Raw genomic sequence first — 15,482 nt, 5'->3', positions numbered from 1 at the left:
ACACGGCGTCCTTCCCTTTCCAGCCTTGATCTGGGATCTGTCCAGTGGTTGGGTTTGCTCTTTTGGGTAATCTTGTAACTTTTTTCCTTTCCCTTTTCTATTCCATTACCATATAGATTATCAATTAGTGAGGCTGCCCATCACTATGCCATTGTTCTAACTTCCTCGGCATTTCACCATGGACACTGTCCGATTTTTAATGGGTCCTAAAGTTTTTCCTCTGCAGACCTTTTTCTTCTTACTTCTTTCCCGTCTCGACGTTCGTCTTGAGGACCCGTTGCGGTTGGATAGCGGTGAGGATGGGGTAGAAAATTTTTTTCTTCTCCATTGACGCTAGAAAAAGTTGATTTATGGTTATCTGCGTTTAGCGTTACATTTCCAGTTATCTATCTTTGTGGATTATTTTTTTTCTCTTCTTCTTTTTCTCAGACCCATCGTATCTGATTGTTGGGGTAAACCCATAGAACCATTTCAGAGACCTAAACTAATCCCTGTCTATTAGGGCACGAGAAGACCGCCACTTCAATCACATGTCTTGGTCAAGACACGTGAAAGTGAATGCCCTTAATGGCTCCGGTCTCGATATTCCGTAGTGAAGTATCATCTCTTGCTACCCCTCGGCATTGAGAAGAACTTGTGATAGGATTCTAGTGTATCGGCTATCCATAGCTTTTGGTCCGATGTCGACGTACAGCTACGCTTAACTACTGCCAATTCGGCTTCCTGTATGCGCTATGGCACTTAGCCCTACATGCTGGATCTGGATGAACAATGTGCATTGATTATGCGATTGTCTGGATATACAGTCTGATGGAAGATGGGGTAGCCATCAGTGAGTAGGGGTCTTAGGCCTACTGTCATGATGCCATCTTGGCCTTCGGAGATATATATATGTCGAAGCAGCTCTTGTGTACATCAAGTAACTGTACGCCCAATCCGATTGAACTGGAGTGTTCATTCGAGTTGAACCGCACCGCGCAGTTTTAGCGCTCATTGATACCATAGAAACCACGAGGAGGTCCATTCCTGTACACTATTCCACCTGGACACGATGGCAGGCCATTGAGGAATGAGATAGCTATGTGGTTGGTTATGGTATGACCCGCTAATTGAGTAGAATTGTTTCTTTCTCCAGGTCCTATATAGCTGTTGTCGCCTAGACAACAGAGTCAATGGCCAGATGGCGGTTTATACTTAATACTAAGCCACCATCAGTTCATTATGCTTATCTTCTAACTTGGGTTAGCTACCTAGTGTTGCTGGGCGTGGGTTACTTCCCAGTCAATTCGCAGCTTCTGTGAGTGCTTTGGAGGAGTTGAACCAAACCGATACACAGGACCGGCTGTATATAGCAAAGTATCACAACTCCTGGAGCTGTTTTAACAATGAACTGTTCAGTGCTTCGCAACTGCCGCTGTACGGCTATACATTCGGCAATATTACCAGAAGCAGAAATGATGTCGTCGCGCTTCGATGATTCTGCCGCGTCTTCCCGCTTTCCCGATAGTGTCCAAAGTTCTTCTTTTTCATGCTTCAATAGTAGCCTACAATGAACGTTTCTTGGATACTGCTCAGCTTTATCGACAATTGTGGCTAGGGTCCTCTAATAGAACCTGCCCTTCTTTCACGGGCCTTCGAACGGCTCGGCTCTCTTTTCCCTTCCCCTGTTCGTTCGCTCTTGTGTTCTTTCTGCTGTCATCATGGCTCCCCCGCGGCAGCGTGCGACAGCCGTTCACGATGACTCTCGATCCGAAGGTTCTAGTACTACAAGAGAGCATAAGACTGGCACTGGAAAAGGCCGCAAGGCAGCAACCAGCTCTGCGGTGGTGAACTCTGTCTCCCATGCCAAAATTTCCGCCAGTGTCGCCAATGTCACCAGCGCCCCCATGGGAGATGGCGATCAGTCAGACAGTCAGCCCAAAGTAAGTTATTTCCCTGCCAAACACATGGACTAACTGCCGTCTATCTTACCTATATACTATATAGTAATCTTGTGCTATTTTTCAATTTGCTAACATCAATTCCCCGTGCCCCAGATCCACTGGTCCGAGATGCCTCTCGAATTCCTCCACTCCTACCGACACGCCTACAAAATATCCTCACCCAGCGCCTATCCCACCGAATACTCCCAGCTCCTCCTCTCCCAAGGAATCGGCCTCTTATCCCCTACCTCCATCGCCGCTCAACGAGCCCAACTCCGCCAAACCCAGAACACAAACGGCTCTCAGACCAACACCAAAAAACCCCATCACCCCCACATCGCAAGCAGGGCCAATGGCACCAAAGGCCCCTCAGGACACAATCCCAAGAATAAAAGCGCAATTGAAGGAAAGAATGCCCTAAACCACATTATCGGCCAAGACCGCGTGAGCAAGAATCACCTCGCATTCACCGTTCGCAAACATTTCAATAGCGCCGGCCTCGCGGAGCAAGAGGCCATTGCGCGGTTTTTGTACAAAGTTCGCGAAGAAGGTAGAGGAAGACAGTTTCGTCTGAGGTTTCAACCTTAGTCGCTCTCTTTCTTCGCGTATACTCATATTGTTCTTTTTCTTTCATAATCTTTATTGATACATCGGTGTTTCGTTGGGATTTTTCTCATACACCTGTCCGGGGACCGGCTCTTGGCTTGCCGTCTCACTTTTTTTTTTGGTCCTCCCGCGATCGCTGCCTACGTCACTCTGTACAGGATATACCACGATTTCGGAGTCTTCTGCCACATTCGCACCGATCCCCTCTTCTCATGATACCCATTGGCGCGGATTGTTTACTTTTCTGGTCTTACATTTTATCTTTATGTTTATTCTTTTTTTGATACAGAATTACTATTCCCCGGACCTACCAAAGAGAATACAGCCCCAAGACTTGTCTGATAGTGTTAATACCTTGGATGTGACGAATATTTGCTCAGGTCTATGTTGTTGCTGGCGTGTTGGGATACTCCGTCTGTTTGAGTCTAGGTCTCTAACTTACTATGTTATGTATAATATCATGTACTATAATGGAGTTCTGGGTTCCACTGTACTTCTATTCTTGATGTGCTGAGTTTGGCCTCTCGTGCCGAAGAATAATGGAGGATATTCGTTGGTCTTGATAATATCATTTCAATCAGGTACATGTCTGCATTTTCCTCATCATGATTTATGTATATAAATACATACATTGGGCTTCAAAGACTCAACTATATCTCGCAGGGCAGAAAGAGCCCCGCGAAGACACAATAAGCACAAAAGTGAAAGAAACAGAATTAGCGCATATAATCAGCGAGAAAGAGTAGACGTAACGCCTGAATGCAAATTTCCAGTCCATAAGTCTATCATACTTCATAATCCAACCGTCGCATGGGCAACCTATTATTTCCATGCGTTAAGACCAGCCCAAGGATCAGCTGATGAAGGTGCAGGCTGGCTTTGCGACTGTGAGGATTGTGACTGCACCTTGTGATGCTGGCTCGAGCCGTACGGTCTGGTTTGAGCGTACCCGCCAGGGCCAGAGGGGAAGGGTCCGGTGGACGTGGGATACGTGGTTTGCGGGGGACGCGGTGGCGGAGGAGGCGGGACATACCCCTGGGGCATAAATTGCGAGGGCGCAGTGGGTGGAGTTGGATTGGAGTAGCCGCTGTATGGGGCGGGTGTTGACGAAAAGTATTGTTGGTTTGGAGGGGGCGAGGCGGAGGCGGGGAATGGATAGGCCATGGGGTTATAGCTCTCAGTTAGCGGTGCTGCCGCCCCTTGTTGGAAGGGCTGGCCCGGCACGTATGAAATGCCGGCCGCAGTGTTTGCGTATTGACTATAAGGTGCTGGAGAGTGAGAGAGAGGGGGTGCATGAGATTGTCCTGCGACAGGCGGATAACGCGGCGACATCTTCGGGGAAGATATGCCAGGACCCGGATAGCTGGGTGTATGAACAGGAGGTGGAGGTGACTTCACCTTTGCCGGAACTCCTGAAGGCGAGGAGGAAGAGGACGGCTTAGGCTCTGTAGAAAGGCGCTCCATCAATTGCCTGAGCTTTTCCCGTTCACGATCCTCCTGATCTGTCGCACTACTCGCCTTCTCGCGTTCGATTTGTCCTAAAAGCTGAGCGCCTTCCGACCTCCGATTGTTGATGAAAGTTTCCACATTCTTCCTCAGACTCTCCACTGTGTCGCCCATTTCAGTGTAAAAGGTCTGCGCTTGCCTAACGCCCGATAGCAGGCCATTGAACGCATCGTATACCTTTTTATACCGTGCCATGACTGCATTTCTTTGACGAGTTATGGTTTCATATTTCGACTGTTCGGATCGCACTCGCTTATCCTGAAGCAAGTCGCCATAGATTTTGGTGAGCTCTTTCATTAGTGAGGCTTGCTTATGGTTGGCTGAGAGCAACCGGTTTTGGTGAGGGCGGAATTTTTCCAATTCAGCTTCGAAAAGCTGCGCCTCCTGCCCAGCAATGGACTTCTTATTTAGTATGAGTACATTCGATATGTCATCAGTGTGAACCTATAATAAGTAAAGTATTAGCCTTGGAGAGAATGTATATTCAAAAAATATGCATACCTTCTCTTTCAGGTCTTTCAGGACCTGGGACCGTTCTCGCTTGAGCAAGTTCAACTTCTTCAGAATGGACTCAACCATGGAAATCTGCTCCGCTACTGAAAGCCCCCCCTCATCGTAAACATCGTCTATCAGGCTTCCTTCCGATGTTGGTGCGTACGGGCTACTATGGCCATTCTTTCCTTTGCCAAATTTAGACCCGGCCTTGATCATAGCTCGCTGGAACAGTACATCGGCCTCGTCTGTTTCTCCCGCGGATCGCATCTCATCAAAGTCCGACTCATACTGTCGAAACGTAGAGAGGAGTTGAGAATCGCTGGCACTGGCCTCATTGACGGTGTCCCGATACGTACGAATATCGCCGCGTAGTGTAGTATTCAGCCTTGCACTAGGCTGCTGACTCCATTCAGGTCCGTACTTAGAGCGCATCTTTTCGCAAACACTTTCCTCCAGGTCAAGTTGTTTAGAGCACTGATCCAGCTGAGCCAGCACTTCCGATTTGCGCTCCTGCAGACCGTCAAAAGCTTTGGTGAAAGATTGATGTCCAGCAAGATCTTGACACCATCGTCGGAACTCATCATCAACTGTCATCTCCTGGTCCATTCCGCCTTTGAGGATGTTCAGACTCCCTGGTAACTTTAGATAGTCTAAACTCGCGGCCATTTCCCCATTTGCGGTTTCAACTTTCTCCGTTTCCGCCCGAATCAGCTTAGCCTTTTCCTCGTCATAGAGACTGGCTGTCTCCGTGACGGACATAGGTACGAGTTTCTGAAAAATATCCGGCCCGATGATCCGCTGGATATCCTGGCCCTGGTAAAGCTCGCTGACTGGGATGGCCTTTGCCGCAGGAAGCTTTGCAACGGCCGACAGGCCCGCTTCGTTCGGAACTGGTTGGTGGTAGATAAAATCGTTGTCCTTAGTGAATGTTACGAGCTTAGCCTGTACAGTCGCAAGGTGATATTTGACGATGTCCAACAGCTGAGATCCCGACTCGGCGCTCAGGTTTGAATTGGGAGGTACGGATGATGGGAAGGACTTGGCCCAACTCAATGCAGCAGCTGAGTTCTTCTCGGCTAGCTGAAGCCTAGCAATGGCCACCCCATGCGAACCGCTCTCACTGTCAGCCAGGGCTTGGTAATAAGAAGCCACCGAGGCCATATGCGCCGCTTTAGCTTGGACCACAACCACCCAGACCTTCTCAAAGACACCCTTCGCATACTCTTGCATCCCCTCAACTGCCTGTGAGTATAGATAAGCCGCTTGACTGGCGAGTTTTGCAAGGAAGCCGACCTTCTTATGGTCAGCCACTTGTTTCTCGAGGAAGACCTCTTGACCCTGAGCTAGGGTGACGTTGATTAGAGTTTTAACAGTCTCTCGATTCAGGTCGGTCGACGGTGCATGTAGGAAGTTCTCATTGATATAGGTGAACATTCCCGCGGCCGCCTGAAATGAGTGATAGGCGGTTTTCAGGCCTGAATCCTCCGCCCGGTTCTGATTCGCAGCATGACAGGACAGGACGGCGGATATGTTAAAAATGATTGAGGCTTTCTCGAAAGCGAGAGAGTATTGAGAGGTAGGCTTGTGTGTGAAAGCATCGTACCTAAGACGAGATACCTTATGTTAGGGGGTTGAGTAGCAAGAAGAAGAGGACGGTCGGGAAATCCAAAGACATACCATGTGAATGATATTTTTATGTGATTTTCATCCACGGGAAACCTTAGATCAAGGAGCTCCAGCTGCCCATAATACCGGTACAATAGGTCGCGCCCTGTCGCACTATCTTTCCCCGCGCCTCTCATATCCTGGCGCAATCGGTTGAGGGTTGCGCATTCTTGGCCGTATCTTTCGGGGTCTTCACCATAGCTCTGGCGTATATAGTCCTTGAGGGGTTGGATCCAATCAATTTCGTTGGTCTGCTTCAGCGGACATGAGATCATTGGCGACTGAACCATCTTGTAGGTCGGAAGGAGCGGGGAGCTCCCATCCACAGACGGTGAAAAAGCAACGGAGCCGAACCGGAAGTGTGAGGGCGAAAGAATAGCTGGGTGGGCTTGCGCGGTGGAAGAGGGGAGGGGAGGATTATCGGCAATGGAGAGCTGTGGGGTAAGGAAGGCAGGAGGTCAACAAGGTTAGCGGAACGTAGCTGAGGGTCGTTAGCCAAGATTAGTGGGGACACCGGGGAAATGTGGGAATATATCCGAACCGGGTGATAATATACGTAGAAATGAAATGAAATTGGACGAGACGACAGATCAAATCGTGTTGGAGAAGGATGGTGGTTGGGGAACTTGAACTAAGGTAAAGGTTGGAAGGCAACGACTTTGGTTTAGTTTACAATTTAATGACGCTGTGGCCCATCGACTCCTCAGGCGCCAATATGGCTGAATAACCGCCCGAGTAATTTCCTTGCCTGATTTCCATGGCACTTCCGTCATATAATATAGATGAAGTAGAGAATGTCTTTCGTGCGTAAGGTCTAATTATACATACATCCATACATACATACATACAGTCCCGGTCTCTCTATTGACACACAACCGTTTCTCCCAAACGGTTAGAACGAACGCAGACACAAAAATTCCCAACTCTCGTAAATGGTAAACCCCTTATCTCGCCGGCGCTATGATATTGCGACAAAAAAAATCAAATACGTGGTGTTAACATGACCCTGAAGGAAGTATATTGAAGCCTTGATTATGTATATCACTTGAACTCCTTTCAGTTCGACTTCTTTTCGCCGTCGTTCTTGCTGCTGTTGCCTGATTCCTTCTTATTCGATTCTTCGGGGGAGTTCTCACACTTGTTCACGAGTTTGTGCCAAGCGGATTTGAGAAATCCTTCATTATTGGAACCTCCTGTGGAAGCGTCTCCTCCGGATGGTGGGCTGTATGTTCGTCAGTACCAGTAGCAGGCAATGTTATCCAAGCCCGCGCAACTCACCTATCCTTTCCGACATTCATGACTCGCTTGGCGGTCTTGTCACCCATCTCATCTGCAAGAACTTCCAGGATAGTCCGCTGGTTACCTGTCAGGTACTTGGGCATGGCAACCTTGAACTCAACCTTGAGATCACCAGTGGGGCTGAAGCGACTCGTACGACTACCAAGCCGCTTCATACCCATTCCAGACAGTGTGACCTTATCGCCGGTACCAGTACCCGTGCCAACCTTAATCTTAACTTCACCATCGAGGGTCGGTACGGTAACTTCACCACCTAAAAGAGCAGTCGTGAGGGGAATCTGAGCCGTATAGAGGATATCGGAACCGGAACGGCTGAATCGATGGTCAGGAGAGACCCGGATGGACACGTACAGGTCGCCTCGTTGTGTGCGGGCTCCGGGTGCGGCAGATGTTCCGGTGGGTGGTGCATCTCCTTCGTTGCTCACTCGCAAGCGCATGCCATCCTCTACACCACCTGGAATGTCAACCTGTACAGTCTTCTTGCCCCTGACCACACCGTTGCCATTGCAGGAGCCACACTCCGAGCCCCTTGGGACAGACATGCCTGCACCTCCACAGGCATCACAAGTGGCTGCCACCTGAAAGCCTCCCTGCATAAAGTGCACACGAGTTCCAGAGCCGTTGCACTGACGGCACTGGGTGCGTTTGGCGCCTTTCTTAAGTCCGTCACCGCTACATGTACCGCATGGAGTCAAAGGCGTGATAACGATATCTTTTGTTGTACCCTTCGCGGCTTCCATAAAGGAGATGTTGGTCTGGACTTCGATATCTTCGCCTACCAGAATCTCCTGGAATGGGCCCCGTCGGCCTCGACCGGCACGACGTGCGCCGCCTGCGAAAGCACCGAAAAGATCCTCGAAATTGATATCTGCTCCCCCAAAACCACCAGGGAAACCACCCCCAAAGCCACCGCCAAATCCGTGGAACCCACCGGCACCTGCGAACGGGTTACCGCCGGCTGCGCTGGGATCGAAGCCACCGTTTTGGTCGAACGCTGCGGAGCCAAATCGATCGTAGTTCTCACGCTTCTTGGGGTCGGAAAGTAACTCATAAGCTGACTGGGCCTCCGCGAACTTTTCCTTGGCATTCGCCTCCTTGTTGGTATCCGGGTGGTATTTTTTGGCCATTCCATAGTAGGCCTTCTTGATGTCGCCTGCGGATGCATTCTTTTCCACTCCTAATACTTTATATGGGTCGGGAATCGCGGCAAGGGGAGCAGTAGTATGGAAGATCTATATGGTTCAGAAGTGATATCAGCCATGACTCGATGATGAACATGTTTTATAGACAACTTACCCTTGACGAAGAGAACACAGGTTGTTTCTTATTAGTTGCATCGCATCGCACACGCCTGTCAGTTGATGAAGTCGGTGAGGCATGGTAAGCTCGAACACTGGTTGCCGGGCTCTTCGAATATTGTCGCGATGTACTCCGGAGTAAACGGGCGGGAATAGCCGCGGCCTTGGGCATTGCGGCGGAAGTAGCGCTCATGTTGTGAAATAAACGGGCATTAACCCAACGGACAGACTGGACCAGGAGGAGAAGGTAATGATTTGGAATCAATGGTGTTGATTTGGAACACCCGAGCACGCCAATGACTGTTTTAAGCCGAGTTTTGCCGCCTCCTGATATGGAGAAACTTAGAAGCTTCGAGTCGTTCCGCTCGAAAAAGTTTCCCGACCGGAGAAACAATGTACCGAGACGACGATGATGAAAGGCTTCTTGCTTCGGTAATCAAGCACTCTCCCTCAGCTAAGCTGCTGTCCGACCATTGCTCCCGAAGCCTCACATTTCCCTCCGTATCCCTCCTTTTTTAAATTTGCCTGTGAGGGTTTTTACATTCTTGTATTATTTTCTGTACTGTACCTCCTCTATACCCCTAATTCGTCTTCTCCCATATTCGCAGCTACAACTATAGCATGCTCCGCGGCCAGTCCCTCCCCTGGAGAGCTGCGCTCCACCAGACACCGCGTCCATTGATTATTCGGCCTTTACTCGCCTCGCCGAGATACAATGCCAGTGCCCGGTCAATCCTGATTTCGTTGCGCCTCTCCCGCTCTCTCCCTCCCTCCCGCACCTTCTCGTCAAGCTCTATTCGCCGAAGAGAGAAACCCCCACCCGGAGACGGCAAGGAAGATCCGGACCATAAAGAGCAGAAGGAAAAGAACGAGGATAAGGATGTTGAACGCACTTCTGAATCTCGACGCAGAGTAGCCGATCAGTCAGGGAAACATGGCTCATCAACAGAATCCGGAGCTCCGACATCGGGATCCACAAAACGGAGAGAGAAGCAGATAGTGGATAAGGAGCAACGAGGGCTGGAGGATGATGGAAAGAAGCCTAATAATGTAGCTGAAGGCAAGGGAAATTCCAATGAACCGCCGTCCCCTATCCCTGTCAGTGGCGGCTCAGATTCTAAGCCTAGTGGTGCAAACAACGGAGGTAATGAAGATGGTGGAAAGAAAGGCAAGAAGGGCTCCAGTGACAAGGCTTTGCAGAAGCCTTCTGTTCCTGAAGTCTATCCTCAGGTTATGGCCATTCCCATCGCAAAACGCCCGTTATTCCCGGGCTTCTACAAAGCTATCACTATAAAAGATCCGAATGTGGCAATGGCTATCCAGGACATGATGAAGCGTGGACAGCCTTATGTGGGAGCTTTCCTGTTCAAGGATGAGAACGCTGATGGAGATGTAATCGAAAATCTTGATGATGTATACGATGTTGGAGTGTTCGCTCAAATTACTGCTGCTTATCCTCTTCGCGGAGAAGCTAGTGGCGTAACAGCTGTGCTTTATCCTCACCGACGCATCAAGGTCTCGTCCTTGTTGCCACCCAGTGATTCAACGAAGGCTCCCGCCCCAGATGATAAGTCATCTGAGAAACAGGGTGACGTTGTAGCCAGCTTTGAGGAGGGAACCCAGGAACTCGCACCCAAGGATCACTACGAGCCTACATCATTTTTGCGGAAGTATCCAGTCAGCTTGGTTAACGTCGAGAATCTAGTGGAGGAGCCTTATGACAAGAAGAGTGCCATTATTCGTGCAGTGACCAGTGAGATTGTCAATGTCTGCAAGGAAATTGCCAGCCTGAACCCCCTGTTCCGCGACCAGATCTCCGCCTTCTACACCGACCAGTTCCCTGGAAACTTGAGTGACGAGCCATCTAAGTTGGCTGACTTTGCAGCTGCTGTTTCTGCCGGAGAACTGCACGAGATGCAAGAGGTCCTTGAGATAATGAACATTGAGGAGAGACTTCCTAAAGCTTTAGTGGTACTGAAGAAGGAGTTAATGAACGCGCAACTGCAGTCGAAGATCTCAAAGGATGTGGAGGCTAAGATTCAAAAGCGTCAACGTGAGTACTGGCTAATGGAGCAGATGAAGGGCATCAAGAGAGAGTTGGGTATTGAATCCGATGGTAAGGATAAGCTTGTTGAAAAGTTCAAGGAGAAGGCGGAGAGGCTTGCTATGCCAGAGGCTGTTAAGAAGGTCTTTGATGAGGAACTCAATAAACTGGCTCATTTGGAACCGGCTGCTTCAGAGTTCAATGTCACCCGCAACTATCTCGACTGGTTGACACAGATACCCTGGGGACAGAAGAGTGTTGAGAATTTTGGTATCCAACACGCAACAACCGTTTTGGATGAAGATCACTATGGCTTGAAGGATGTCAAGGACCGTATTCTTGAATTCATCGCTGTCGGAAAACTCCGCGGAACCGTGGAAGGCAAGATTCTTTGCCTTGTGGGACCGCCTGGTGTTGGAAAGACTAGTATTGGAAAGTCAATTGCTCGGGCCTTGAACAGGCAGTATTACCGCTTTTCCGTTGGTGGCTTGACAGATGTTGCGGAAATCAAGGGGCACCGTAGGACTTATGTTGGTGCCCTTCCGGGACGCATCATCCAAGCCCTCAAGAAATGTCAGACGGAGAATCCTTTAATTCTGATTGACGAAATAGACAAAATCGGGCGCGGTCACCAAGGGGATCCGTCTTCTGCACTCCTCGAGCTGCTTGACCCGGAGCAGAACTCCTCCTTTTTAGACCACTACATGGATGTCCCAGTGGATCTGTCTAAGGTTCTCTTCGTTTGCACGGCTAATGTAACTGATACGATTCCCCGCCCTCTACTCGATCGAATGGAGCTCATTGAGCTTTCAGGATATGTTGCGGATGAGAAGATGGCTATTGCTCAGCGCTATCTTGCTCCTGCTGCTAGGGAATTGACGGGCTTGAAGGACGTCGATGTTAATCTGAAGGAGGAAGCTATTGAGGAGCTCATCAAATCTTACTGCCGTGAAAGTGGTGTTCGGAATCTCAAGAAGCAAATTGAGAAAGTTTACCGCAAAGCTGCTTTCAAGATCGTGCGTGACCTTGGAGAGGACGTACTCGCCGAGGACAAGGCTCTTACCGATGAGGGCAAGGCTGCACAGGAGGAGTCGAAGAAGGAGAGCGAGGCTGCCGACTCTGCTAACGCCACCACCGAAGAGAAAGCAACGACTGAAACACCTCGTGTTGCCCTGAAGGTTCCAGAGGGAGTGCAACTCAGCATCGGCAAGGACAGCTTGACTGATTACGTTGGGCCCCCGGTTTTCACGTCCGACAGGTTGTATGAAACCTTCCCACCCGGTGTCACAATGGGCCTTGCTTGGACCAGCATGGGAGGCGCTGCGCTGTATGTTGAGTCTATTTTGGAGAACGCACTGACTTCTGAATCCCGACCGGGTATCGAAATCACCGGCAATCTCCAAAATGTGATGAAGGAGTCTTCCCATATCGCGTACTCCTTCGCCAAGTCAGTATTGGCTAAGCAGTTCCCGGAGAATAAGTTCTTCGAAAAGGCAAGGCTTCACATGCATTGCCCGGAGGGTGCCGTGCCAAAGGATGGTAAGTCACATCTCTGCGTTATTCCCCATACATCAGGCTAACAGTATCAGGCCCATCTGCTGGTATTACAATGTCATCATCCCTTCTATCCTTGGCGCTGAACCACTCTCTCGACCCTACCATTGCTATGACTGGAGAATTGACGGTGACTGGCAAAGTTTTGCGTATTGGAGGTTTGCGCGAGAAGACTGTTGCTGCTCGTCGCGCCGGTGCCACAAAGATCATCTTCCCCGCCGACAACACGTCGGATTGGCTCGAGCTGCCTGAGGTGAGTAATTCGTTTTCTGTTTCGACTCTTGATTCCTGATCTAACGGTTGTTCAGAACATCAAAGAGGGCATTGAAGGCCATGCAGTGAGCTGGTACTCGGAGGTATTCGACTTGCTCTTTACCGGTCTGGACAAGGACGCAGCCAACCATATCTGGCAGAAGGAGCTCGCGGAAAAGTCCAAGAACAAGTCGGCTAAGGACAATGAGGACGATGACTGAATTAGTTCCCTGATGCTCGTGATCTGATTTGGTATATACTACGCTTCCCATGGTACCTTGGTTTTTTTCTTTCTGGTCACGTACAGGCGTTGTATCGCGGAATGCATGGTCGGAGTTTTACTGTCTGTTTGCTTTTACTTTTGCTTTTGCTTCATTGATGTGTCACTGAAAGATTTGTATTTGAGCTGAGTTGGGAGACTCAGCCATGGATGCGATAGAAGTGATCTCCTCGGATTCAATACCCGGTGAAACGGCTATGATAGAAGAGAAGTCCCCACAACGACCACTCCACTCTGATTGAGGAGGTGAATTGGATGCCATCATCTCTTGTATGTATGTTTATGTATATATATATCTCTTCTACGATATTATAGTATGAAGCAGTCCCGTCAAAAGAAGCGTCTATCACAGAAACCAACGAAATGGGGAAACGACTGCTCGGTATTGTACTCGAGTCTTGCTTCTAAGATACTAAACCACCACACATCACTCTCATACATCTTCGACTCCATGCACACCCAACAAAACGCTAGCTACGGTAAGAACACCATACCCTCTCACAAAGGCAAAACTAAGTGAAGCTTGGGCTCAGGTATCGCCAACGTGTACAACCATAGTATATACCCTGTTACTCTGGAATAACCGAACACCGTCATCGAGTCCATGTCGTATTTTCGCCCTGACATTTCTTGGAATTGGGTCCATTGGGTTTCACATGACACTCAAACGCGTCGGACAGTCAGGTCTGCAGTCTCCATCTATAGGCTAACAATCCTGACAATCGCATGTGTTATCTGGAACTAAACTCATGTCGTGCCCGTCGACTAAGCTCTCAATGTTTCTCAGGGCTGGGCCCTAGGTGTTTAATCTGTTACTCTGCAGCCTTGGTGGGGACCAATTGGTACTGAGTTAGCCTTCGGGCCGGTGTCTATTGGGTGGGCTTTTCGTGGTTGTGCTGGTTGTCATCTGGTGCTGGGCTGCGTACCTGATGGTTTGCCAACCCGACAAGTGTAGCGGAAATACGGGAAGTGGAGAGTTGGGGTTGTTGTATGTGTTACGATGGGTTACTTTGTGCTATATTTATACGTTTAGGGTTGGTGTGGATCTTTGGATTTCATGGATGGTTTCTGCTCTTTGATACTTTCCCTAGGCTATATAGATTGTGGCCTCTAGAACTCAATTGCGGGGCTTTACTTTGTTGAATATTGCTGTAGTGCATATTGTCGAAGTTGAGAGTCATATGAACAACCTGCGAGGGGTCGTTAGCTGTCATAGATATTGCTTTGCTCGCATGCATCAAGGATGTATGGTACATCTGAGCAAGTCTGAATAGTAATTTAATCCTATAGGTAGGTTTTATTTGAAAGTAGACTGAGCCAGAGCCTAGGGGCTTACTCAGGCTGCCACTCATTACATTTGTAGCTCTGCTGCCTCATGTGCTCGGAAATTTTTCTGATGGAGTCAAGACAGCTTGCGTTTGCGTCTAGTGCAGATCTCAGATATTTTTTCAGCAGACTAGGGTCTACACCTCTTGGCTTGATACGTATCAGACTGGCTTGCTGGTGTCTATTGCAAAGTTCCCTGGCACATTGGAATTTGAACTAAGGGGAACCGCGGCGGATCAGGCCCTCCTATCAAGATGAATATTGGTGAATATGACAGCGTCTGTAAAGAAACCCTTTCCCAGTATATGACGCACCAGTAAGGTGGCGACCCACGCATGGGGTAACATCTGGCCCAATGAAGTTGTCAGAATCAAGAGTTCAGGTTTGACTGACTTTGCTTCCACAGTTAGCTCTTCAGTGTTTCAACACTGACATCTGGCAGCGTAACAATGGTATAGCGTACATCGATTGACCCATTGCTCTGACATCATCGCTGAATCGCATGGCGTAATGTACTATCTGAGAGACCTTGAGATGGGCAACTACCTCAGGTGGAAGAAGACGAGTCGGTGGGGTCATAGACAGTGGTGGGATTATCCTGTAAACCCACTTCTTTTCAGGGTGGGATGAAAAGCAGCAAATCTTACTCAGGCCTCGCATCATCGCATTCCAACCCATCATAAGCTATATGGTGTTGAGGCTGAGTTGCGGCTAGTGTCGGTTGTCTGACGTCCAGTTCAAAAGATATACTGACATGTCAGGTGACGATGTCTAGCGACTAGAACGGGAAAGGAAGTCGTGCCCATTGACCTCAACGGGATGGTTGGACAGTATTTAGTAGACAACCGTCGGGAGCTGGAGAACGAATCAACATTTGGGGCTTATCTTTTGAACAACCTTCCGAGGACACGTTCCCAGCGTGCCGACAACTGGATGAAGGCCAATGATGCCATCCCAATGCAGGAGTCCCAAAGAAGAACGTGGGCTGGGGGACCCTGTATTCTCTGCAGGATATCTTGACTACCTGTTCTCCACGATCAGCATCCGGTCCGCGTCGGAATGGTCTATCCTGTGAATTTATTCCTGGGGGTCTTATGAAGAAAGTGAGTGTCGATGATGAGAGTGCATCGCATTGCAGCTCTGCTGCCGATAGGCGTCCATTGTAGGTGCGTAAAGTGTCCCGAGGCTTGTTTAATTAACATCAATGCTCACAAGGAAGCATGAGACATAAACTG

The 15,482-nt window shown here is 49.2% G+C and overlaps 5 protein-coding genes across 5 annotated transcripts; 3 read left to right on the top strand and 2 right to left on the bottom strand.

Annotated features, from left to right (window-relative positions):
* Window positions 1–1,700: 1,700 nt before the first annotated feature.
* Window positions 1,701–2,510, top strand: AO090026000469 (uncharacterized protein; the record flags this gene model as incomplete). Its single annotated transcript, XM_001821863.3, has 2 exons — window positions 1,701–1,922; window positions 2,037–2,510. 2 exons carry the CDS (start codon window positions 1,701–1,703, stop codon window positions 2,508–2,510), a joined length of 696 nt encoding a protein of 231 aa, XP_001821915.1.
* An 840-nt stretch (window positions 2,511–3,350) lies between these two features.
* bro1 (putative signal transduction protein BroA) lies at window positions 3,351–6,484 on the bottom strand (the record flags this gene model as incomplete). Its single annotated transcript, XM_023236055.1, has 3 exons — window positions 3,351–4,478; window positions 4,536–6,132; window positions 6,207–6,484. 3 exons carry the CDS (start codon window positions 6,482–6,484, stop codon window positions 3,351–3,353), a joined length of 3,003 nt encoding a protein of 1,000 aa, XP_023091044.1.
* A 766-nt stretch (window positions 6,485–7,250) lies between these two features.
* Window positions 7,251–8,984, bottom strand: AO090026000471 (putative mitochondrial DnaJ chaperone (Mdj1); the record flags this gene model as incomplete). Its single annotated transcript, XM_001821865.1, has 3 exons — window positions 7,251–7,416; window positions 7,473–8,725; window positions 8,790–8,984. 3 exons carry the CDS (start codon window positions 8,982–8,984, stop codon window positions 7,251–7,253), a joined length of 1,614 nt encoding a protein of 537 aa, XP_001821917.1.
* Window positions 8,985–9,412: 428 nt separating this feature from the next.
* Window positions 9,413–12,862, top strand: AO090026000472 (endopeptidase La; the record flags this gene model as incomplete). Its single annotated transcript, XM_001821866.3, has 3 exons — window positions 9,413–12,374; window positions 12,425–12,642; window positions 12,698–12,862. 3 exons carry the CDS (start codon window positions 9,413–9,415, stop codon window positions 12,860–12,862), a joined length of 3,345 nt encoding a protein of 1,114 aa, XP_001821918.1.
* Window positions 12,863–13,237: 375 nt separating this feature from the next.
* On the top strand, window positions 13,238–14,318 carry AO090026000473 (uncharacterized protein; the record flags this gene model as incomplete). Its single annotated transcript, XM_023236054.1, has 4 exons — window positions 13,238–13,400; window positions 13,877–13,909; window positions 14,077–14,123; window positions 14,250–14,318. 4 exons carry the CDS (start codon window positions 13,238–13,240, stop codon window positions 14,316–14,318), a joined length of 312 nt encoding a protein of 103 aa, XP_023091045.1.
* Between the last annotated feature and the right edge of the window lie 1,164 nt (window positions 14,319–15,482).

The sequence above is a fragment of the Aspergillus oryzae genome, chromosome 3, assembly GCF_000184455.2.
Source record: "Aspergillus oryzae RIB40 DNA, chromosome 3".
NCBI lineage: Eukaryota > Fungi > Ascomycota > Eurotiomycetes > Eurotiales > Aspergillaceae > Aspergillus > Aspergillus oryzae.
This window is presented reverse-complemented; position numbering and strand designations above follow the sequence as displayed.